Source organism: Stegostoma tigrinum, chromosome 35 (genome assembly GCF_030684315.1).
Source record: "Stegostoma tigrinum isolate sSteTig4 chromosome 35, sSteTig4.hap1, whole genome shotgun sequence".
Taxonomy (NCBI): Eukaryota; Metazoa; Chordata; class Chondrichthyes; order Orectolobiformes; family Stegostomatidae; genus Stegostoma; species Stegostoma tigrinum.
Window position 1 is genome coordinate 11,060,422 of NC_081388.1, and position 23,301 is coordinate 11,083,722.

The 23,301-nt window shown below is 44.6% G+C and overlaps 1 protein-coding gene across 3 annotated transcripts in view; it reads right to left on the reverse strand.

The window, feature by feature from the left end:
* The window catches only part of LOC125447400 (adhesion G protein-coupled receptor E1-like), a 56,385-nt gene that overhangs the window by 25,292 nt on the left and 7,792 nt on the right, over positions 1-23,301 (reverse strand). For all 3 annotated transcript variants that reach the window (XM_059640013.1, XM_059640012.1, XM_059640014.1), the window contains 7 exons: positions 18,213-18,344; positions 17,311-17,399; positions 15,189-15,287; positions 6,444-6,621; positions 4,504-4,620; positions 3,478-3,680; positions 2,173-2,343 (listed from right to left, as the gene is read on the reverse strand). In XM_059640013.1, the coding sequence (XP_059495996.1) occupies positions 2,173-2,343; positions 3,478-3,680; positions 4,504-4,620; positions 6,444-6,621; positions 15,189-15,287; positions 17,311-17,399; positions 18,213-18,344 (989 nt within the window). The remainder of the gene's footprint in view (positions 1-2,172; positions 2,344-3,477; positions 3,681-4,503; positions 4,621-6,443; positions 6,622-15,188; positions 15,288-17,310; positions 17,400-18,212; positions 18,345-23,301) is intronic.

Consider the following 23,301-nt stretch of genomic DNA (forward strand, 5'->3'; position numbering starts at 1 on the left):
GATGTTGGGGCAACTCCACTGTTTTCCTTCAAAATAACATCGTGTAATCTTCAACATCACTCTAACACAGCAGACTGCTCCTTAGTTTAATTTCACATCCCTGACAGTATCACGCTTCCTCAGGCACGAGATTTGGAGTGGCCAGGCGTGATTTGTGTGCTGAGCTCATGGGGAGTGGGCATTGACTCAAAGACCTGATGATACAGAGGTGAAAGTATTACCAATGGAGTCAGCTACAACTGATTTTTGTTGTATTCTGTTGATTTTGAGTAGCCATTTCAGAAGGCGGCTCAGTACCAACCACATTGTTGAGTCATGTGTAGACCAGACCGGGTAATGCAAAGACAGATTTCCTTCCCTGAAGGGCATGCATGAGCCAGCTTCAATGTAAATATCCACTGAGGGCTTATTTGAAATCTGAGATTTCTGCGAGCATTAGTCTAGACCTCTTTAGATTATTAGCAAATTAATTACTAATCCATTAACAGAACCATGTTGTTGCTGTTCCTGATTGGAATCGGGGCTCAGGGTTGCCAAATCTGACTGGAGATCTTCCTGGTCTGGCTGCTGACTTGATACTTGATCTTCACACCACTCCCCAAAACCCCCTCAGCATTAGTCCTCCTCTCGTTCCCATGCTTTTGCTTCTCAGCTTTGTAACATCACCTGAAATCACTGAATTAAACATGGCTTTACCTCATACTAGTAACTGGTTGTACTGGACATTGGTGCGGTGTAGGACCACTATGTACTGTTCTGGTCGCCCTGCTATGAAAGGATATTACTAAATTGAAGAGGGTGCAGAGAAGATTGACAAGGATGTTGCCAGGACTGCAGGTTTGTTCTATACAGAGAGGCTGGGTAGGCTGGGACTTATTTCACTGCAGTGTAGGAAGTTGAGGCGTGACCTTACAGAGATTTATAAAATCATGAGGGACATAAATAAAGTGCCTTTTCCCCAGTGTAGAAAATTTCAAATTAGAATGCATAATTTTAAGTTGCAAGAAGAAAGATTTAAGACGCACCTGAGTGGCAACTTTTTCACACCGAGGGTAGAATTAACTGCCAGAGGAAGTAGTAGATGCAAGTAAAGTTACAACATTCAATAGGCATTTGGACAGATACAAGAAAAGGAAAGGGTTAGAGGAATATGGGCCAAACACAGGCAAACAGGGCTAGTTTAGTTTGGAAGGCCTGGTTGCATGGACAAGTTGGACTGAACGGTCTGTTTCTGTGCTGTCTGACTTTATGGCTCTATTCTCGAATAATTTTAAAGCTATCACTTCTCCCTTTATTCATTTCAGAAACAGGAAACACAATTCAGCCCAGTTCCATGGAGCAACCCATCTATCCGCACGCAGTTAGCAATGCTGATGTTCTGTGTACTTCCAGCTATTCTGTCCCTGAGAATGTCACACTACATTACTGAATTGAAACTCCGGTTTCACTTGGTGTGACACGGTGTACAATTATATCTTGCTGAGATTCTGCAGCAGAGGTCCCAGACCCTGGTGTAGCAGTGACTGTTTCTTGAAAGTGTCAGAGAGGCTGCACTGTGATCACTGACAGGTTAATACTTGGTATCAGTAACACTATGTAATTCTGGGACAATATTCTCACAACCCTCCATCTCCTGCTTCAGTCTGCTTCTTGCTACGTTCTGACTGGCTTCATTGTTTTGCTTCCGGCTGATGGTTCATTTTTTCACGTCAATGTCTGGAGCCACTCCATGGGATCATTACCTGGGGTCACTCCTGGGTTTTCAACACATCCACTCACCGAAGTAATTTTCTGTGTCAATCTCTGTGGTCAATTGTGGTGTGACTTTTGGAGTCTCCAAATCATACAGCATTAGTCTCTGGGATCACTCTGGGGTCTCAATGGTCACACTTTAGGGTTACAGTCAGGGTCACTCTCTGAACTCACAGAACGGCTCACGATGTGGTGTTTCAAGAGTCTGTCAGCTCATTCTCTGGATCACTAAGTAGTCGCTAATGGAGTTACTTTCCTTATCTATCACCCTTGGGTGTTATTCTGACTCTCCAACTTCGTCTAATCTCGTTTTTGTGTATTTAATCTCTGACTGTTCTATTTTCTGACTGTTACACTTTTGGGTTTCCACTGTCTCTGTGTTTACTTCCCACTTTGACCGGAGTTTGAATGATGTTTTACCTCAATCTCAATCGGAGACATTAAAATAGCAAAGCTCGTCAGATGGTCACATTGGCACATTACGGAGCTTCCAATGGAATCAATCAGGAAGCAGCCCTCAGGGGACCAGAAACTTCCCCCGTCTGTTATCTTCAAATAAACGCATTCAGCCTTCTCGTGATCTTTGGTATCCTGCATGAAGGAACAAACCTTGTTACACAACCTGCACCTACCACAGATTTAAATATTCCCACCTCTGTCAACAGCGGCAGCACAGAACAATCAATGAGTACACAGTAACCTCCTCGAGATAAGAACTTAAGAGGCAAAAACATATCTCACACCATTACGGAAGAAATGTTAGCAAAATCTCCTTCTGCAGCATCCCCACCAAAGATTCTGTAAACAGATATAGCATGGGGTTAGTTACACAGCAAAGCTGTCGCTACACTGTCCCCATCAAATACTCCCATAACAGGTACAGTACAACATCAGATATGGAGTAAAACTCTCTCTACAGTGTCCCCATTAAACACTTTCCAAAACAGGAAAAGCACAGGGTTAGCTGCAGAGTAAAGTTCTCTCTGTGCTTTTAAACTGAAAGTAAAACTTTTACTACTAGGGGCGGCACGGTGGCTCAGTGGTTAGCACTGCAGCCTCACAGCGCCAGGGTCCTGGGTTCAATTCCAGCCTTGAGTAACTGTCTGTGTGGAGTTTGCACATTCTCCCCGTGTCTGCGTGGGTTTCCTTCCACAGTCCAAAGATGTGCAGGCTAGGTAGATCGGCCATGCTAAATTGTCCGTACTGTTCAGGGGTGTGAGGTTATAGGGGAATGAGTCTGGGTGGTGTGCTCCAAGGGGCGGTGTGGACTTGTTCGGCCAAAGGGCCTGCTTCCACACTGTAGGGAATCTAATCTACATTGCCCCAACAAACACTCAGAGGCCATGGACAGCATGGGATTAGATACAGGTTAAAACTGCCTCCACACTGTCAACATCAAACAACCCAGGGCAGGTAAAGTATAGGATTAGATACAGCATAAAGATACCGCTACTATTTTGAACACAAAATAGGGTGCCTAATATTCCTTTACACTGTAAGTAAACAGAAAGTAAAGCCTTCTCTAAACTGTCCCCATCAAACACCCTGGAACAGGGATAGTGCAGGGGTAGATAGAGTAAACCTCCCTCTATGCTGACCCAGCAAACATTTCCAGGGCAGTATGGAGTTAGATACAAAGTAAAACAACTCTCTATGCTGGCAAATCCTTCACCTTGGACCACTACAATTCCATTTGCACGAAAAGCCTCAGTCTCCCTTACAAACCTGGTTGAGTTTCAGTGTAAAATTGACCATTTCTGTCAGTTCATGACTGGCTGCTTTGTTACTGATTCTGGCTGTTACCACTTTGGAGTTTAACCAACTTGTTCCTTCAGTTGCCTCTAATTGCTTGACCCCATCTTTACGGATCTCGCTGTTCAAAAGGGATTCCATGTCGCTGAATACAAAGAAGGAGACTGCAGCAAAGTCTGGTGGAGCAAAGTGATTTGAACTTTGGTCAGTGTTAAGTCATCTGAAATAGTTCAGAAACAATAGTTGATCTAGGTATAAGTCCAATCCACAGCCCATTGTATCCATTCCAATGATGCATTACAGAATTGTTCCAAATATGAAAACAAGGAAATTTTTAAACATTTTATAAAATGAATGAGTTGCTTCGCAGCACAGAAGTTGAATATAGCTAAAAAAGGAGAAATGTTCAACGGTTTGTGCCTTACAATCATCAAGACAGAATTGCAAGAATACCAAATCTCAGAGGAAACAACTATCTGAACTGTGTGAGAAGAGGTTGTAACATTTGTATCAGTATTGTTTTATTGCTACAAGAGCTCACCAGCATATTTGTGAACTTGTACCTATACAGCGGCTTTGATGATCTCAGTATTTTTGAAAGCACTCTACAGTCATTTTAATTCTTTTCACTGTAGTCACTGGAATCACAGTGGCCAATTTGTACAGAAATTTCAACAAAGAGCAAAGCGATAATGAGACATGCATTTATCTGCTCTATCTTTCGATTCTTACATTCACGGGGTACTAGTGTGACATTGGGAATAATCCAGAGATTACTACCTTTAAGTCCTGCTTTTCAGTTTCCAACCTAACTCCCTACAGTCTGAGTGCAGGACCTCATTTCAGAGAGAGAGAGACAGAGGGAGAAAGATTGAGAGAGAGAGAGAGAGAGAGAGACACGGGTGGGGTGGGAGGGAAAGAAGGAAGGGAGGAGTAGCAATTCTAAAGACAGTGAGTTCAGAAATACAAATCTGGATGCAGAAGAAACTAAACATTTACCAGAGTTCTTTGCTCCTATGATCGTTCTCCAGTTTATCTCCATGGTGTTATTCCAGATCTCGATTTGTACCAACTTGTCTGGCATACTTTGATTACCAAACACCTGGATCTTTGCAGCTAAAAGTAAAGATAAGACCTTGTGAAGAATGCAGTGCCTATTGAAATTGCCATGTGTCTTTCTCTCTCACAGGTTTACCTGTCTTTGACATTACTCGATGATTCATTCTGGCCTACCTGGATACTCAGAGCATCCCCGGCTTGCTTTTCAGCACTTTGTCCACTCAGCCTGACACATCAAGCTCATTGCTTCTGAAGAAGAGTCAGATCAAATTCAAAGCATAAACTCTTTTTCACTTCACCGAATGCTATCAAATTCTACTAAATTTCCCCAGCACTGTCTGTTTGTTGCCAAACATATTCCTTTTCTTTTGCAGAGAATATGTCCCTGTGCATTAATGCATGTTGTTTCTCGCATGCGTAAATGAGCCATGTTGCAAGCTTGACGGACTCTCTTAACAATGGCTGTTAGCATAGCTACTACCACGCACTGGACACTCCACCTAGTAGACAACCAAACAATGTAATGCATGAATTTCAGTGTTAGTGCAGAACCTGGTATGTAGCCTATGTATCGGGCGGCACGGTGGCTCAGTGGTTAACACTGCAGCCTCACAGCACCAGGGACCCAGGTTCGATTCTAGCCTCGGGCAACTGTCTGTGTGGAGTTTGCACATTCTCCCTGTGTCAGCTTGGGTTTCCTCCGGGTGTTCCTGTTTCCTCCCACAGTCCAAAGATTTGCAGGTTAGGTGGACTGGCCATGCTAAATTGCCCATAGTGTTCAGGGGTGTGTGGGTTATAGGGGAATGGGTCTGGGTGGGATGCTTCAAAGGGCGGTGTGGACTTGTTGGGCCAAAGGGCCTGTTTCCACACTGTAGGGAATCTAATCTAATCTAAAAGTATCTGACTAAATGAAACAGGACCTTCCTTCTGAAATAAAACAGGAAAGACTATGGATGCTGTAAATCAGAAACAAAAACAGAAATTACTGGAAAAGCTCAGCAGGTCGTCTGAGGAAGAGTCACCAGACCTAAAATGCTAACTTTGATTTCTTTTCACAGATGCTGCCAGACCTTCAAAGCTTTTCCAGCAATTTCTGTCTTTGTTTAGAATGTTCCTACTGTTGATTATAACAGGTTGATTATAGCCAGCCTGCATTTGCAAAACCTGAAGCCAAAAACCTGCTATTGATGTGATTGCTACAAAATGCTGAGCAATGTCAACTTCATGCCCAATGTGAAAGACAGTCCCTCTGGCAGTGTATGCTTCCTCAGAACTGCAGTGTGATTGTCTGCCATGATCTTGTGTTCAAAGCCTCTGGAGTGAGACATAACTCAATCGTCTCCCTGACAGGTATTAAAATAACCCACTGAGGCCCAGAAGCGGCACAAAACCCTGAGCCACAGCACAGTTTACTGCTGTTGTGATATGTTTCAACAAATAGTAAGAGAGAGTGGTGTTAACTTCATTTATTAGGTAGGTAGGTTCTTGAATAGGAAGGTGATCAAAGGTTATGGGCAGAAGGCAGAATGGACTAATTAGGCTTTGTGTTCAGACACAGGAACCCAGATTGGTAGCAATTTCCTTAGCAGTGTTTCTGTGGATAATGCGTGATAATATAATATGATCTAGGAAATTCCTCAGCTCGAAGACACAGCGCCATTGACAGTAATGTTTCTACATGTTCATTAAAACAAGTATAACGAATATTGTTTGAAATTATTGATCAGATGTCACCATTTTGATTGATATCTATGCTCAATCATAAAGTGCCAATTGGCTCAGAAAGGGCAGGCCAAAAAACCATAAATAATAACCTTCTCTTTGATTAAATGTCCACTCGACATCTAGAATGTTAGTATTTCTACTGAGTAATATTTTACCAAAAGAGTCTGCTGAGATTGACTTTGTTCCTCCTCTGGGCAAAGTCAAAGCGATAGCCATTGCTGTATTCTCCAAAAGATCCAAGATGGTTGCTACGACATTTAACCGCTGACTGGTCGTCATGTTCTGCAGCCGTGAATTCCTATTGAGGAGACCATTTGTCAAGTTTGTGACAGCCTAAGGGTAGAAAAAGAAATGGCTTCTTGAACTCATGGGCCTGTTTTGTCTGCTTTTTTATATTCATTTTCTCTCATTCCTTTCCTCTATGAACCGTTTCCTCCTCAATTTCTTTTTGCTTTTTCACCTCCTTTTCTAACACCCCTGTCACGGTGTTTGTCTTGGAATCTTTCTTTCCGCTCCTTTTTTCTCCCTTCCCTGTTGCTGCTTTCTACCACCTTCACCTGTGATTGCCAATTATCTGCCTCAATAAATAAGGTTAATGCCCCTGACTCTTACTAGTTGTTGTAACATGCCACAACAACGGTGAACTGCAATTCACAAAAAGAAACTTTGAAATTAAACAGAAACAGCCAAAATAAGTGTTTTCACAATCACAGAATTGTAACAGTGCCAAAGGAGGCCGATCAGCCCACTGTGCCTGTGCTGGTTGTGCCCAGGTGCCAATCTCCTGCCTTGTCCTCATTGCAAATTGCTAATATTTGTTGCCTTTGAACTGAGTGGCTTCCCGAGTCCATTCCAGATTGGAGCTGAGAGTCAATCCCGTTGCTGAGGGTCTGCAATCACATGTAACCCGGACTGCTTTACCAGTGACACACATCACTCAGATCCTGCCCAATTTACAGTTTGTAATTTGAACGCTCCTACCTTTACAATGGTCATGTTTGCACCACCTTCACACATTAGTTAGTTCACCATTGCAGAGAGGTGTTATGGGCCCCTACACGCTACACAATGATGGGATGCTACACACCCATCAGATAAGAACATTGCTTCCCCAGTCCCCAACACCTCATTTTCACCATTGGCGTCCAGTCCCTATACACCTGCATTACCCATGCAAATGGCCTAAAGGCCCCCCACTTCTTCCTGTCCCTCAGACCCAACCAGTCCCCCTCCACCGACACCCTCATCCACCTGGCTGAACTCGTCCTTACCCTCAACAACTTCTCTTTCGATTTCTCCCACTTCCAACAGACAACGGGGGTGACCATCGGTACCGGCATGGGCCCAAGTAATGGGTCTCTTTGTAAGTTACGTGGAACAGTCCCTCTTCCGCACCTACACTGGCCCTAAACCCGACCTCTTCCTCCGTTACATTGATGACTGTATCGGCGCCGCCTCGTGCTCCCACAAGGAGCTCGAACAGTTCATCCACTTCACCAACACCTTCCACCCCAGCCTCAAATTCACCTGGGCCATCTTCAACACTTCATCACCTTCCTAGACCTCTCTGTCTCCATCTCAGGCAACCACCTACAAACCGATGCCCATTTCAAGCCCACCTACTTCCACAGCTACCCAGAATACACCTCCTCCCACCCACCTTCCTGCAAAAATTCCATCCCCTATTCCCAATTCCTTCATCTCCACCACATCTGCTCCCAGGATGAGAGGCATCCACTCCTGCACAACCCAGATGTCCTCGCTCTTCAAGGACCGCAACATCCGAGAACACCCTCGACCAAATCTCCCGCATTTCCTGCAACTCATCCCTCACACCCCGTCCCCGCAATAACCACCAAAAGAGAATACCCCTCGTCCTCACATACCATCCCACCAACATCCGCATACAATGCATCATCCTCCGACACTTCCGCCATCTACAATCAGACCCCACCACCCAAGGCATTTTCCATCCCCACCCTTGTCTGCTTTCCGGAGAGACCACTCTCTCCGTGACTCCCTTTTCTGCTCCACACTCCCTTCCAACCCTACCACACCCGACACCTTCCCCTGCAACCGCAGGAAGTGCTACACTTGCCCCCACATCTCCTCCCTCACCCCCATCCCAGGCCCCAAGATGACTTTCCACATCAAGCAGATGTTCACCTGCACATCTGCCAATATGGTATACTGCACCCACTATACCCGTTGTGGCTTCCTCTACATTGGGGAAACCAAGCGGAGGCTTGGGGACCGGTTTGTAGAACACCTCTGCTCGGTTTGCAATAAACAACTGCACCTTCCAGTCGCAAACCATTTCAACTCCCCCTCCCATTCCTTAGACGACATGTCCATCCTGGGCCTCCTGCACTGCCATAATGATGCCACCCGAAGGCTGCAGGAACAGCAACTCATATTCCGCTTGGGAACCCTGCAGCCCAGTGATATCAATGTAGATTTCACCAGCTTCAAAATCTCCGCTCCCCCAACTGCATGCCAAAACCAGCCCACCTCGTCCCCGCCTCCCTAACCTGTTCTTTCTCTCACCTATCCCCTCTTCCCACCTCAAGCCGCACCACCATTTCCTATCTACTAACCTCATCCCGCCCCCTTGGATTGTCCGTCCTCCCCGGACTGACCTATCCCCTCCCTACCTCCCCACTTATATTTTCCTCTCCACCTTTCTTCTCCTCTATCCATCTTCGGTCCGCCTCCCCCTCTCTCCCTATTTATTTCAGAATCCTCTCCCCAGCCCCCTTTTCTGATGAAGGGTCTAGGCCCGAAATGTCAGCTTTTGTGCTCCTAAGATGCTGCTTGGCCTGCTGTGTTCATCCAGACCCACACTTTGTTATCTTAGGTAAGAACATTGCATTGGATATCAAGGATAACACAGTGTGGAGCTGGAGGAACACAGCAGACCAGGCAGCATCAGAGGAGCAGGAAAGCTGACGTTTCAGGTTCTGATCTGAAATGTCAGCTTAAAAGTCAGCTTTCCTGTTCCTCTGATGCTGCCTGGCCTGCTGTATTCCTCTCGGTCCACAATGTGTTATCTCTGACTCCAGCATCTGTAGTTCTTGTGATCGCATTGAATACCAAACCCACATTCAGATTGCAAGATCTAGTCTCCCTTCAGAGGGGGGGTTCATTAATGGGCCATCAGCCGAATATACAATATTGGCTTCTTTCCCCAAAGTATGTAGACCATCACAACACGAGGATTATAAAAGTATGACACCCGGTCACAAGTTGACTTAAAGCTTGGTCAAACAGATAGGTTTTCAAGTGTTTTTAAAGAAGGAACTAAATGCATTATAGCCAAAATGGCTTTTAACACAAAAACACCATCACTGATCACTGATTGTTGTAAAGACTGAACGTGTCCTTGCGGGAAGGAGGCCTGCCATCGTCACCCAGTCAAGACTACATATGACTCCAAACAGCAGCCATTTGGTTGACTCTTAACTGCCCCTGAATTATACAGTACAGAAGAGGTCTTTCAGCCCATCAAGTTTGTAACATCCCTGAAAAAGCCTCAGTTAAAAGGCAATTGAGGAAAGGCAACAAATGCTGGTCTTGCCAACAACACCCACCCTGTCTAGAAAGGGGAGTATCTTTAGGGTAAAATTGTGTCAGTGATAATGGGAGCTGCAGATGCTGGAGAATCCAAGATAATAAAATGTGACGCTGAATGAACACAGCAGGCCCAGCAGCATCTCAGGAGCACAAAAGCTGACGTTTCGGGCCTAGACCCTTCATCCTGGAACAGTCCCTCTTCCGCACCTACACAGGCCCCAAAACCCCACCTCTTCCTCCGTCACATTGATGACTGTATCTGCGCCGCCTCTTGCTCCCCAGAGGAGCTCGAACAGTTCATCCACTTCACCAACACATTCCACCCCAACCTTCAGTTCACCTGGGCCATCTCTAGCACATCCCTCACCTTCCTGGACCTCTCAGTCTCCATCTCAGGCAACCAGCTTGTAACTGATGTCCATTTCAAGCCCACCGACTCCCACAGCTACCTAGAATACACCTCCTCCCACCCACCCTCCTGCAAAAATTCCATCCCCTATTCCCAATTCCTCCACCTCCGCCGCATCTGCTCCCACGGTGAAGCATTCCAGTCCCGCACATCCCAGATGTCCAAGTTCTTCAAGGACTGCAACTTTCCCCCCACAGTGGTCGAGAACGCCCTTGACCGCGTCTCCCGCATTTCCCTCAACACATCCCTCACACCCTGCCCCCGCCACAACCGCCCAAAGAGGATCCCCCTCGTTCTCACACACCACCCCACCAACCTCTGGATACAACGCATCATCCTCCGACACTTCCGCCATCTACAATCCGACCCCACCACCCAAGACATTTTTCCATCCCCATCCTTGCCTGCTTTCCGGAGACACCACTCTCTCCTTGACTCCTTTGTTTGCTCCACACTGCCCTCCAACCCCACCACATCTGGCACCTTCCCCTGCAACCGCAGGAAATGCTGCACTTGCCCCCACACCTCCTCCCTCACCCCTATCCCAGGCCCCAAGATGACTTCCCATATTAAGCAGAGGTTCACCTGCACATCTGCCAATGTGGTATACTGCATCCATTGTACCCGGTGTGGCTTCCTCTACATTGGGGAAACCAAGCGGAGGCTTGGGGACCGCTTTGCAGAACACCTCCACTCAGTTCGCAATAAGCAACTGCACCTCCCAGTCGCAAACCATTTCCACTCCCCCTCCCATTCTTTAGATGACATGTCCATCATGGGCCTCCTGCAGTGCCACAATGATGCCACCCGAAGGTTGCAGGAACAGCAACTCATGTTCCGCTTGGGAACCCTGCAGTCCAATGGCATCAATTGGACTTCACCAGCTTCAAAATCTCCCCTTCCCCCACCGCATCCCAAAACCAGCCCAGTTCATCCCCTCCCCCCACTGCACCACACAACCAGCCCAGCTCTTCCCCTCTAAAAAAAGGATGAAGGGTCTAGGCCCGAAACGTCAGCTTTTGTGCTCCTGAGATGCTACTGGGCCTGCTGTGTTCATCCAGCCTCACATTTTATTATCTTTAGGGTAAGTAGGCTAAATGGGAAGGAGCAAACAGACAAAAGAATTCAGTCAGAATCTTACAGATGAACAGCACGAAACAAACCTTTCAGTCCAACATATTCATGCCAACCCGATATCCTAAATTAATCTCGCCCTATTTTTGCCAGCATTTGGCCCATATCCCTCTAATTCCTTCCTATTCATATACCCATCGAGATGCCTTTTATGTATTGTAATTTACCAGCCTCCACCACCTCCTATGGCAGTTTATTCCATACACACACCATGCTCTGCATGAAAAAGTTGCCCCTTCGGTCCCTTTTAAATCTTTCCCCTCTCACCTTAAACATGCCCTCCAGTTTTGGACTCCCTTACCCTGGGAAAAGACCTTGACTACTCACCCTATCCATGCCCCTCTTGATTTTATAAACCTCTATAAGATCACTTCTCAGCCTCCAACAGCCCAGAGAAAATAATCCCAGCCTATTCAGCCTCTCTCAGGTCAACATTAACCACAGGCTATAGTCCATGTAAATCCTCATTTAAACTTAATTTCCCTTCACTTCTGTTCTAACTTGATGCCAATGGAATGAAGAATCAAGGTTTCATGATCTTTGGACCTTCAGAGTGTTCAAATCTCATGTTATATTAGCAAGAAGGATCAGGAAGTAATTAACAAGCTAAGTAAAATGTTAGCCTTAACATTAAAGATGATGAAGGATAAAAATAGAAAAGTCTTACAAACACTAATATGGCTATTTGTGCGACTGCATCTCAGCACCATTTAAGTTAAAAAAGTACAAACAGGATATATCTGCTTCAAAAGTAGTTCAAACAATGTTCACTTACCTGATTCCTGAGAAAAAGTGGTTACTTTGTGAAGAAACGATAAGCACATTTGGGCTTAGACTCATTGCAGTTTAGAAGAACGAGACAGGGTCTTATTGTAACATTACACGCTGATAGGCTTCACAGGGCGGATAGTCAGAGAATACTTTCCCTCATAGTGGAATCACGAACTAAGGAGCACAGTTCCACAATAAGGGGTTTCTGTCAGGGAGTTATTAGTCTTTAGAATCATAGAACGCAACAAAGTTTGGGCCACTGAACACCCTGATGGCTGAATTTGATTTTTGAACAACATGGAAGCCAAAGTTTTGGGAGACAGGCAGGAAAATGATCAAAACCAAATCATCCCTGCTCTTACTGAATGGTGGAAAAGGTCCAATGGGCTGAATGGCCCTCCCCTGTTTGTATAATTTCATGATAGATTCATAGAATCCCTATAGTGTTGAAGCAGGCCATTTGGCCCGTCGATTCCACACTGACCCTAAAGAACATCCTACCCAGACCCAACCCCCTACATTATCCCTGGAACCCTGCATTTCCCATTGGCTAATCCACCTAACCTGCATACACCTGGACACTTTGGAAAATTTAACAAGGCCAATCCACCTAACCTGCATATTTTTGGACTGTGGGAGGAATCCAGAGCACCTGGAAGAGACCCACGTGAAGGAAATGAAGAAGTTCGGTAGAAAAGCTGGTCTATATGGTATTCTAGAGTTTGTGGCTCTAGCTGCAGAAGATGATGATGGAGCCACTGAACTCTGGAATGCATAAGAGACTGGAACCAGAGGAACACAAACATCTTGGAGGGTTGGGGCAATAGTGGCTGCGGAGAAGAGGATGCCTCTCTCAATTCCTCTTATGCCTGTTCTGGATATGACAATTATATCTATGCATGAGAACATCCACAATCTATCATCAAATGACTAGAGAAATTGACCCCTTCGAAAGGAAGACATAGTAGGAATTGCAGATGCTGGAGAATCTGTGATGACATGGTATAGAGCTGGGTGAACACAGCAGGCCAAGCAGCGTCAGAGGAGCAGGAAGGCTGACGTTTCTGACGCTGCTTGGCCTGCTGTGTTTATCCAGCTCTACACCTTGTTACCCCCTTCGAAACGAAATTTGTAAAATACCAAATGAACAAGCAAACAAAAACAAAGAAATTTCCAGAACAGGAATAGGGCCTTCAGCCCTCCAAGCCTGCTCCGATACAGATCCTCTATCTAAGCCTGTCGCCTAGTTTCCAAGGATCTGTATCCCTCTGCTCCCTGCCCATTCAGGTATCTGTCTAGATACATCTTAAATGACGCTATTGTGCCCACCTCTACCACCTCCACTGGCAACGCGTTCCAGGAATCCACCACCCTCTGCGTAAAGAACATTCCACGCATCTGCAATTCCTCCCTTAAACTTTTCCCCTCTCACCTTGAAATCGTGACCCCTAATAATTGAGTCCCCCAATCTGGGGGAAAGCTTCTTGCTTTCCACCTGGTCTATACCTCTCATGATTTTGTAGACCTCAGTCAGGTCCCCCCTCAACCTCTGTCTTTCTAATGTAAATGATCCTAATCTACTCAATCTCTCTTCATAGCTAGGATCCTCCATACCAGGCAACATCCTGGTGAACCTCCTCTGCACCATCTCCAAAGCATCCACATCCTTTTGGTAATGTGGCGACCAGAACTGTACATAATATTCCAGATGTGGTCAAACCAAAGTCCTATACAAACCTAGGTACATTTGCCTGACAGGACAAGCAAATGACCCACCCCTGCTTGCTACAGGCTTAAAATGAAGTCAGGTGCAATTCCAGTACAAAGACAGAGCTGGGGTCTAACCTATATTATCCATATTTTGGAACACGTGGATGTCTGGGATGGCACGATGGTTAACACTGCTGCCACACAGCACCAGGGACCCAGGTTTGATTCCAACCTCGGGTGATTGTCTGCGTGAGTTTGCACATTTTCCTTGCGTCTGCACAGGTTTTCTCCGGGTGCTCCGGTTTCCTCCCACAGTCCAAAGATGTGCAAGTTAGGTGGCTTGGCCGTACTTGGTCCATAGTGTTCGGGGATGTATAGATTGGGAAATGTGTCTGGGTATGATGCTCTGAGGGTTGGTGTGGACTTCTTGGGTTGAAGGGCCCATTTCCACACTCTCGGGGATTGATTTGATTGGATTTGATTTGATTTATTATTGCCACACGTACCTGGGTACAGTGAACAGTTATGTTTTGCACGTGGAACAGGCAGACCAAACCATACAAAGTGCATACGGTAATGGAACAGAGCAAGGAATACAATGTTATGGTTACAGATAAGGTGCACAGGCAGTGAGATCAACATTAAGTTTAAAATTTGAGAGGTCCATTCAGAAGTCTAATAAGAAAAGCTGTTCTTGAATCAATTCATATGTGTATACAAAATTCTATATCTTCTGCCCGAAAGAAAAAGGTTGAAGCAAGTATAACCAGCCCAGGAAGGGTCATTGATTCTGTCGGTTGCTTTCCCAAGGCAGCGGGAACTGTAGGTGAAGTCAATCCATGAAGGCTGGTTCAGCCCATTGTTTTAATTATTTACCAACTGTGTTTGATTATGTGCTGATAGAAAGCATTAATTTTGGTCTCAATTGACTCCACAGAAAGAGATGTTCAAGGGCCATCTTGTCTTATACTGGTTGTGCCCATACCCCTCGACTGACAGAACTAGCTTCAAGTCCCATGGGCTCCAGAGGAGTGCGATAACATCTCAGAACAGGTTGATGTAAAAAAAAGGTGAATTAAAAAAACATTTAAAAATTTTTAAAATTAGAGACATTCACTGAAACTATAGTTGATTGAGTTTGGAGGCACATGCTTGTACTGTTTCACTCTGTAAATAAATGTAGGGCTACGTTAAGCTTGGCTCAGTTTCATTCTTCACTGACAGGCTTTGCAGAGTAGAACTCTCTGCACCAGAACCATGTCACTTTTGGAACAAATAAAAGTACTGGCTTATAATTCCTTACCTGGATATCGTCTGTGGAGCTGAAATTCTGACAGACTTTATCAAGTAATCGGTGAGCTGCTTCTATTGCGGAACAAGACCCATTGTCCTCAGAATTTGGCTAGACATGGAACAAGACAATAGTTAAAAAGCACCCCATCTCATTGATAATCATCATTGGACAAATCAACCAAGAAAATCCACAAAAGCAACAGTCCCAAGAGCAAAAGCCTGGAGAATCAACTTTGTAGAAACTGGAAATAAGGGGCATGACATTGCTTGTGTCAATAGTGGTGACACTGGGATGATATCAGACAGTGATGTCTAGTTCCATCTCACTGGAATTCATGATATCAGTGTCAGGGAACCTTGTTGATATAGGATATGTAGGCATTTCAAGTTAGGATGGTTTATGACCTGTAGGTCGGTGATGCTCCCAAGCGTCAGCTGCCCTTGGCCTACGGGTGACAATTTTCCCAGTTGCTGTTGTAGGAGTCTTGGTGAGCTGCTGCAGTGCATCTTGTTAATAGTGTACTTTACTCTCACTGTGCATCACTGGTAGACGGAGAATGTTGAACGTGGTTAACCGGAGGTCAATCAAGCAGACTGCTTTATCCTAAACTGTATCCACCTACTCGAGTGCTATTGGAATGATACTTATCCAGGCAAATATTCCACTATACCAACATCTTCCTAGCAACCATAAATTCTGAGGAAGGTCACCGGATGCAAAACATTAACTTTGATTTCTCTTCACAAATGCTGCCAGGCCTTCAGAGCTTTTCCAGCAACTTCAGTTTTTGTTTTTCATTTACAGCATCTGCAGTTCTTTCAGTTTTTATTTCATATTCCTCCACATATCTGACTTGTGTTTCGTGGATTAGTGTGTAGGATTTGGAGAGTCAGAAGATGACTTACTCACTGCAGGACTGACCTGCTTTGGTAGCCCCTGAAATTATACAGCTGGTCCAATTCAATTTCTGGTCAATGGTAACCCCCTGGATGTGGATAGTGGGTAATACAGCAATGGTCATGCCATTGAACGTCATGTTCAGACTTTCTCTTGTCGGAGACAGTCACTACCTCTCACTTGTGTAGTGTGAATACAACTTGCCACTTATAAACCCAAAGCTGAATGTTGTCCAGACTATGCTGCATATGTACATGGTTCAGTCACTGAGGAGTCATGAATGGCGCTGAACATTGTGTGAGCATCCCCACTCACGATGGACAGACATTCACTGATGAAGCAGCTGAAGACGGTTCGGCGTAGATGTCATGGAGCTGGGATGACAGACCTCTAACAACCACAACCATCTTCCTTTGTGCCAGCTACAACTCCAACCAACAGAAAGTTTCCCCTGATTGTGAATGAGTCTAGTTTTGCTGGAGCTCCTTGATGCCAAACGTGGTCAAATATTGACTTTATGCCAAGGGCAGTCACTCTGCTCTCACCTCTGGAGTGTAGACATTTTGACCATGATATCGATTTTGTCACAGTTGTAAGGCAGGGAAAGGTGCATTCCAGTTTCACACAGGAAGTTCCCATGAACAGCAATGCCAAGTGCTTAGATAATGATAAACTATTTAACATTTAGTATTGAGGATTCAATCTTGACTTGGACATTACTGGAAGCTCCCTCGTGCTTTCTCCACGAGTGCCACTGTGATCTTGGTTCTACCCATGAAGGCACATGGGATCTGCGCTTAACATCTCACTTGACAATCGAGCCTATGGTCAAGAACATTTGGACCTACTGGGGACAGACTGGCTTGCCAGGCCTCGATCCAATGAATGAGATCGGGGATCAGGTTGTGGGGCGAACCAAAAGAGATAAATATTCAGTGGTTGAGTTGTCCTTATTACAGCAGGGGAAATACTTCCAAACGAGGCCTCTTTTAAGTTGAACATTCTGACGATAGATAACAAGGAAGTGCTAGTTTCCTGGGAAGCTACCCGCTGATTTTTAAAAAATTATTTTCTTCCGTTCAACCTTTTCAACCTGCAGTCATTACCTGTGACCATTATAATCATCATGCAGCCATTTCGCATCTGTGTTCATGCTAAATCAAATATCGTGGGTACAAAGAAATGTACACCAGTAAGCATAATGAGTGAGAATGGAACAGTACGGGTCACATACCTGTTTGAGAGTTTGTGAATGCTTCCCACCACACTGTGTGAGTGTAGAATTGTTTGGCTTTTCTGGGTTGGGACAGTTGAGAGGTTGCACTGTAAAAATTAGAGCAGTTAAGAGATCTTTGAGCATTAATGCCCAGTCCAAAACTCTGCCATCTTCCTACTATGGATTATTGATGACCATCTGAATCAGCAGGTGGAACTCAGTTTTGACATCTCATCTAAAGGATGCTCCTCCAATAGTGTAGCACTCCCTCAGCACAGCACTGGGTCTTGGGAAGGGAGGAGCATCAGCTTAGATTCCACACTCAAATCCTGGCATAGCGTTTCATATCACTGGTCTTCTGACCCAGAGTGGGGTCTGAACTGAGCCAAACTGACTTGCACAATACCAACTAGCCTGTTTAGAGATTAGTCCAAATTATAAATTAATGAAGATTAATTTTTCAGCATCTATTAACTCCTGTAATTCTGTCAAAGAGGGATGTAGCATCTGTGGGAAGGCATGTAAATAAAATATGTTCCTCAGAATCAAACTCACGATTCTTGGAAACCAACAACTGAAGATGAAGCTAATTTCAGGTCTACAAGTTTTCTGATATCCTAACGTTCCCACCATTGCCCCTTCTGATCCTCTCCTCTGCAGAACTGAGCTCACAGTCATTGCTAGTTGCCCAAAATTTCTCTGGGGCCTGAGGCCTCAGGCATCTATGGCCTATCAGGAAAGTACTTGTACATCATGAGTTTAGGCCAAATAATGGGCCCAAACTGATTTCAATATGACCTCACCAAGCTGATCCCCTCCACCACCAATACCACCCTCAACATACACACAAGCCTAATCACCCAAACTCCAGGGCCAATAAACATTTCCATGCAGCTCTGTGTATTAATCATTGCCATTACCTGTGCAGGTCTTTCCTGTCTGTTCTGGAACTGGATCAAATCCTGTCCGACAGATACAGTGATAACTCCCAAGGGAGTTAACACAGGTTGCATTCTTGCCACACACATCTTCATCCTCACACTCGTCCACATCTGAAGGGAAGAGGGAAGGAGATCACAGCAACTGCTCCAGAGCTCAATTGAACAAACTCAGACAAAACAGTCTCCCACTTGAGCCAATGCTTGTAACTTGCTGTTAATAATCCACATTGCACAAACTTTGCAGCAAAGAAATAGGCCATCGGTCCGTAGATGAATGGTGGTCTTGATATTCCACCTAAGAGCCTCCTCCAACGCTATCTCACACATTAACATAGCTTTCTATTACTTTCTCCCTCAGGTACTTATCTACCTCATGCATCAATGTTCAATTACTCCATACTGTAGCAAGTTCCACATTTTAAGAACTCTTCGGCTGACATGGTTGCTCCTCAACTCTTCACTGTGTTTCTGAGTAGATATTAAATATATATGTCCTTTAGGTTTGAATGGACCCCCAACCTAAGCTGGATTCTGACTCAGCAACATTGAAAGAATGGCGACATATTTCCACATTAGGATGGTACAGCTCAGAGCATAATTGCAGGGGCTGGACTTTTGTTCAATTGTATCTCCTTGAACGCAAGTTGTGGACATTATCTGGGATTTACTTGTGCCATTTTATAGAAGAACAGAGTAGAAAAGTGGAGTGATTGTTACGTCAGGAGGTGAATGCTTGTGAAGTGTATCTCTATAAGTGAATGCCTTGAAAAGTGTGCAAATATTGGCTCCAGTTGTACATTCAATCACAGCTTTCTGGAAAATTGCAGTAAAAATTTCAATGGTCAGATGCTCTTGTTCTTCTGGATATTGGAGATGTGTTGAAGAAGTTTTGTGGAGCTGCTCCAGCACATTTTGTAGATAGCACACACAGCAGTGACAATGAGCTGACAGTCAAAGCATGAATACTTAAGATTTTGTCTGTGGCATTGATAACTGAAGTGTTAGATACTGCACTTATGCTATAGTGATTTAATGGAACAATTAGAGTGTCCATAGGTGAGTGCAATTTGTCTTGATGCATATTCACCTCTCTTCATGCACACTTCCTCCCCTTTGAGGAAGTTTTGGGAAGGTTTTAAAGGGTTAGCAAGCTGATTATTAGCTTCTAAATTTCAATGTGTAGGACCAAATTACTGATTTCTCATCATAGATCAACTCTTCTGTAAAAGTGGCCCATGTTTGAAAGACACAAAATGGCCAACAAGGATTAAAGCAAAATGGGACAGCCTGCTCTCACATTAAGTGAATCATAATGATACCTTTAAACAGGGCTACTCCAAGGCCAACTAGGGGCCTTGCAAGCAACCATCTGAGATAGTTCGATCAGAGGATGCCCAAGGCTACTCAAGTGATTGATTCCAGCCACATTAATGAAAGGGCTTGTCCTATTAGATGAACAGCACCAATTAGAACAAAGAGTATAAATTACAGCCCACAAACCAGCCAGCCTAACTCATTAAGCAGCTGTGAAGACAACAGCTAAAGCTATTTTGTAGTAATTAGTTGTTCCTTGAAGTTAGTCACAATATCAAGAGATAGGTTCTAGTTAAAGATTCTTCAGACAATCCTAGAGATAGATTTCAACATAAGTGTAGATACACTACAACCAAAGTATTAATAGAAACATTAGGGAAAAAATGTTTAAACCTAGATGAGAAAGTTATTTGGTCTAAAGAATTACTTTCCCTTATCTCTAAAAGGATGCCTGGCATGCCTTAGACACGGGTGAGGTTTCAGAGGAGACTTGCTAATGTTGTCCCCTTGTTTAAGAAGGGTAGCAAGGATAATCCAGGTAATTATGGACCTGTGAGCCTGACGTCAGTGGTTGGGAAGCTACTGGAGAAGTTACTGAGGGATAGGATCTATTCCCATTTGGAAGAAAATGGGCTTATCAGTGATAGGCAACATGGTTTTGTGCAGGGAAGGTCATGTCTTACCAACTTAATACAATTCTTTGAGGATGTGACAAAGTTGATTGATGAGGGAAAGGCTGTAGATGTCATATACATGGACTTCAGTAAGGCGTTTGATAAAGTTTCCCATGGCAGGCTGATGGAGAAAGTGAAGTCACATGGGGTCCAGGGTGTGCTAGCTAGACGGATAAAAAACTGGCTGGGCAACAGGAGACAGAGGGTAGTAGTAGAAGGGAGTTTCTCAAATTGGAGACCTGTAACCAGCGGTGTTCCACAGGGATCTGTGCTGGGACCACTGTTGTTTGTGATATATATAAATGATTTGGAGGAAGGTGTAGGTGGTCTGAACAGCAAGTTTGCAGATGACACTAAGATTGGTGGAGTAGCAGATAGTGAAGGGGACTGTCAGAGATTACAGCAGAATATAGATAGACTGTAGAGTTGGGCAGATAAATGGCAGATGGAGTTCAGTTGGGGCAAATGCGAGGTGATGCATTTTGGAAGATCTAATTCAAGGGTGAACTATACTGTAACTGGAAAGGTCCTGGGAAAATTGATGAACAGAGAGATCTGGGTGTTCAGGTCCATTGTTCCCTGAAGGTGGCAACGCAGGTCAATAGAGTGGTCAAGAAGTTATTCGCATGCTTTCCTTCATTGGACGGGGTATTGAGTACAAGAGTTGGCAGGTCATGTTACAGTTGTATAGGACTTTAGTTCAGCCACATTTGGAGTACTGTGTACAGTTCTGGTCGCCACATTACCAAAAGGATGTGGATGCTTTGGAGAGGGTGCAGAGGAGGTTCACAGGATGTTGTCTGATATGGAGGGTGCTAGCTATGGAAGAGAGGTTGAGTAGATTAGGATTATTTTCATTAGAAAGACGGAGATTGAGGGGGGACCTGATTGAGGTCTACAAAGTCATGAGGGGTATAGACAGGGTGGATAGCAAGAAGCTTTTTCCCAGAGTGGGGGACTCAATTACTAGGGGTCATGAATTCAAAGTGAGAGGAAGAAAGGTTAAGGGAGATATGCGTGGAAAGTTCTTTACGCAGAAGGTGGTGGGTGCCTGGAACGCGTTGCCAGCGAAGGTGGTAGACGCAGACACGTTAGCGTCTTTTAAGATATATCTGGACAGGTACATGGATGGGCTGGGAGCAAATGGAAAATAGATGACAGGTTAGACAGAGGATCTCGACTGGTGCAGGCTTGGAGGGCTGAAGGGCCTGTTCCTGTGCTGTAATTTTCTTTGTTCTTTTCTCTTTGTTCTTTATGCCCTGAATGAAATGAATTGGTCGCAACTTATTAGTGACGAACTGCTAACAGTAGAAGTAGTTGTTTAACTTTACACTTTACTAACTTTACAACAGAAATTAATACGACGAATCTTACAGCAGTTGGTTAAAGCCAACTGTCTTTTGCATTTTTTTTAAACACAGGATAGAAACAATGGAAAATACAAGAGGAATAATTGAATTTGATCAAGGCAGCACATGGAATATAATAAATAATAGAATTCAACCAGTCTTTAGAGGAAAGCAAGTCAGGGACAGACCAGAAGGAGTATGATCAGTAACTCTGGAATGCTAATTAATAAGATGCATAGAAAGATCCCAAGGCCTGGAAATTAACAATGTCTGTTAAATACCAACAGACCACGGGAACCTGGGGCTGTCCACAGGAATGCCCATCATTGATCAGGTGTTTCAATGGATTGGGTGCATGGAATCAGGGCAAGGACAAATTGACCACATGGTATGTGATTAATGTAACAGAAAATGTATAAGAATGTTGTATTTAACTGTTAAAAATCAGAGTGTGCCATTGATCTTTCTTCCGATTTGAGCCAAATATTAAGGGAATAATTGTGTTGTCACATTGAGGCAGATTGAGGGAAGATCCTTTGACCCTTTCCCTGTACTAACTGGTTCTTGCCTGTATAAAAGTCCGCCACTTGCCTGAATCCTGTCTGTCTCCTGAGTCTTTGTCCCCAGTTGAAGGGTGTGCTCTGCCACGTTCCTCTCAGGGGCCACCCAGTGAAATTCCAGCGTGTCACGTTCAAAGCAAGTACATCCTTTATCACAAAGGGCACCAAAACCATTGGCCAGGGCTATTAGAGGACATACAACAGAGGCAGCTGGTTGGAGTTCAGATGCAGATCAACCATGATCTCACTGAAAGAGGCTGATGTTTCTGGGGTTGAATGGTCTTCTCCTCTGCCTACAGGCAGCCTACTCTTTAGAATCCACAGAACTCAGCATTTCCGCCCTGGATCCAGACTCAGATTCCACGGAGGCAACAACAGTTTGGCTGATTCCTGTGGACAATACTTATAATGAGGGCTGTGGTCAGGTATGTATCAAGCTTAGAAATGGTCTCTAAGCATCAGGCTGCGACCTGGTATATTTGGATCCTGGGTCCATTCTCCCTGGCACTACACGCACAAGTTTGGGCCCTGTGAAAACTATAGAACCTATAATAATGATCACATCCAACCGCTGTTCCGAAATGTCTCAACTGGTCCAACAACATTTTGTTTTCTTCTGTTCTTAACGTCTTTAGAATATATCAAGAAAACCACAAGGCAGTATTAGAATGAACAGTCAGAGCTTTTCTCCCAGGGTACAATTACCAGGAGACATAGGGTTAAGGTAAAATGGGGAAAGTTTAACGGAGATAACACAATGTGGAGCTTGAGGAACACAGCAAGGCAGGCAGAATCAGAGGAGCAAGAAAGCTGATGTTTTGGGTCGGGACTCTTCCTCAGAAAATTATGTGAGAGGCATTTTTTTTTAACAGCCAGGAATGCACAGTCAGAGTAGGATGTGGAGGCAGACACAATATCAAAGAGGGATTCAGAGCATATAGAGGCAAAAGGTTCAGAGATAATATGAACTGCAGATGCTGGAGTCAGAGGTAACACAACATGGAGCTGGAGGAAGGCAGCAAGCCAGGCAGCATCAGAGAAGCAGGAAAGTTTACATTTGGGTTGGAACCCTTCTTTGGTTTCTAGTTTAGAAAGGCATCATGTGTTGTGCAGTCTTGGTGGGTCAAAGGGCCTGTCCCTGTGCTGTATCACTCTTCGTTCCGTTTTTTTT